The sequence below is a fragment of the Dipodomys ordii genome, unplaced genomic scaffold (genome assembly GCF_000151885.1).
Source record: "Dipodomys ordii isolate 6190 unplaced genomic scaffold, Dord_2.0 Scaffold166, whole genome shotgun sequence".
NCBI classification, from domain to species: domain Eukaryota; kingdom Metazoa; phylum Chordata; class Mammalia; order Rodentia; family Heteromyidae; genus Dipodomys; species Dipodomys ordii.
In genome coordinates this window covers 220,273-221,348 of record NW_012267382.1, presented here as the reverse complement: position 1 = coordinate 221,348, position 1,076 = coordinate 220,273, and the positions used below count along the sequence as shown (strand labels likewise).

The 1,076-nt window shown below is 54.9% G+C and overlaps 1 protein-coding gene across 1 annotated transcript in view; it reads right to left on the bottom strand.

Annotated features, from left to right (window-relative positions):
* Nlrp6 (NLR family, pyrin domain containing 6) overlaps positions 1 to 656 on the bottom strand; it is a 5,898-nt gene extending 5,242 nt beyond the window's left edge. The window contains exons 1-2 of the mRNA XM_013033339.1: positions 628 to 656; positions 466 to 526 (exon numbers count right to left, since the gene is read on the bottom strand). Coding sequence (XP_012888793.1) covers positions 466 to 526; positions 628 to 656 — 90 coding nt within the window. The remainder of the gene's footprint in view (positions 1 to 465; positions 527 to 627) is intronic.
* Positions 657 to 1,076: the final 420 nt, after the last annotated feature.

Here is a 1,076-nt window from a genome sequence, read left to right as displayed (position 1 = left end):
AGCGCCACTTCCGGTTTTCTGGTGGTTTATTGGAGATAGGAGTCTCATGGTCTCCTGCCCGGGCTGGCTTTGAACCGTGATCCTCAGATCTCAGCCTCCTGAGTAGCTAGGATTACAGGCGTGAGCCACCAGCGCCCGGCTAGGGTAAGGTCTTAGAAAGCCACTGGGATGGGGTGATGCCCGCTTGTTTTTTGGGGGAGTATCGCGTGTTCCAAGGCTTGAACCCTTCACTGCTTTTACTGACCATTGCCTCCTGTCCTCCTCCGCCCTGTTACCTGGCTAGGACTGGTAAGCTCCAGATGAGGTCTTCCCGAGGCCCTGCTTTTGCCTTTGTCTACCTGTCTGTCTGTCTGTCTGTCTCCCTCTCTCTCCCCCCCTCCCTCTCTCTCTCCTGGGAGCCACCACAGCTCCTCAGCAGGGAGCAGATAGCCCAGGCTAGTTGTGAACTTTCTACAACAGGCCTACTGCCCACTTTGGTGTGCTTCTAGGAACAGACCCAGTAACGCCCTGTGGGGTACAGGTGAGGCTTAGGAAAGGGGGTATAAAGCCACAGGGAATGAGTGGGACCAGCGGCCCCCAGAACGGATGCTGCCCACTGGTGGTGACCACCGAGGGAGCTGTACTCACCTGGAGCAGGAGGCCCCTGCCTCATCCATGGAGGCTCAGTCCTTGGGTTTGGCACTCAGAGGAAGGGGCAGGATCAGGGAGGTGACCTTTCCCAGGCTGACTTGGCCAAGTCCTGGTAGTAGAGTTGTTCAGCCCCATCCATTCCAGCTCAGCTGGCACTGAGCTTCAGTTCAGTCACCAAGGTCAAGCTCAGGTTCTGTGGAACCTGCACACCCTTACCTTTAAATATAGAGCTTGTGACCTTTGGCTTTCTACTACTGTTATTCCCTTTGCATTAACACTCTTCCAGTGGGGCGTGGTATCCAGCTTGGCTGCCCCAGAATCAAGATTCTGCAGCCAATGCAAGGAAAAGGTTCCAGGGAACAAAAGCACCAGAGTAAAGGAGGAATTGTGTGCAGAGTATTGGGAAAGAAAGGCTGTTACCTGGGCATGCAGAGGAACTGGGATAG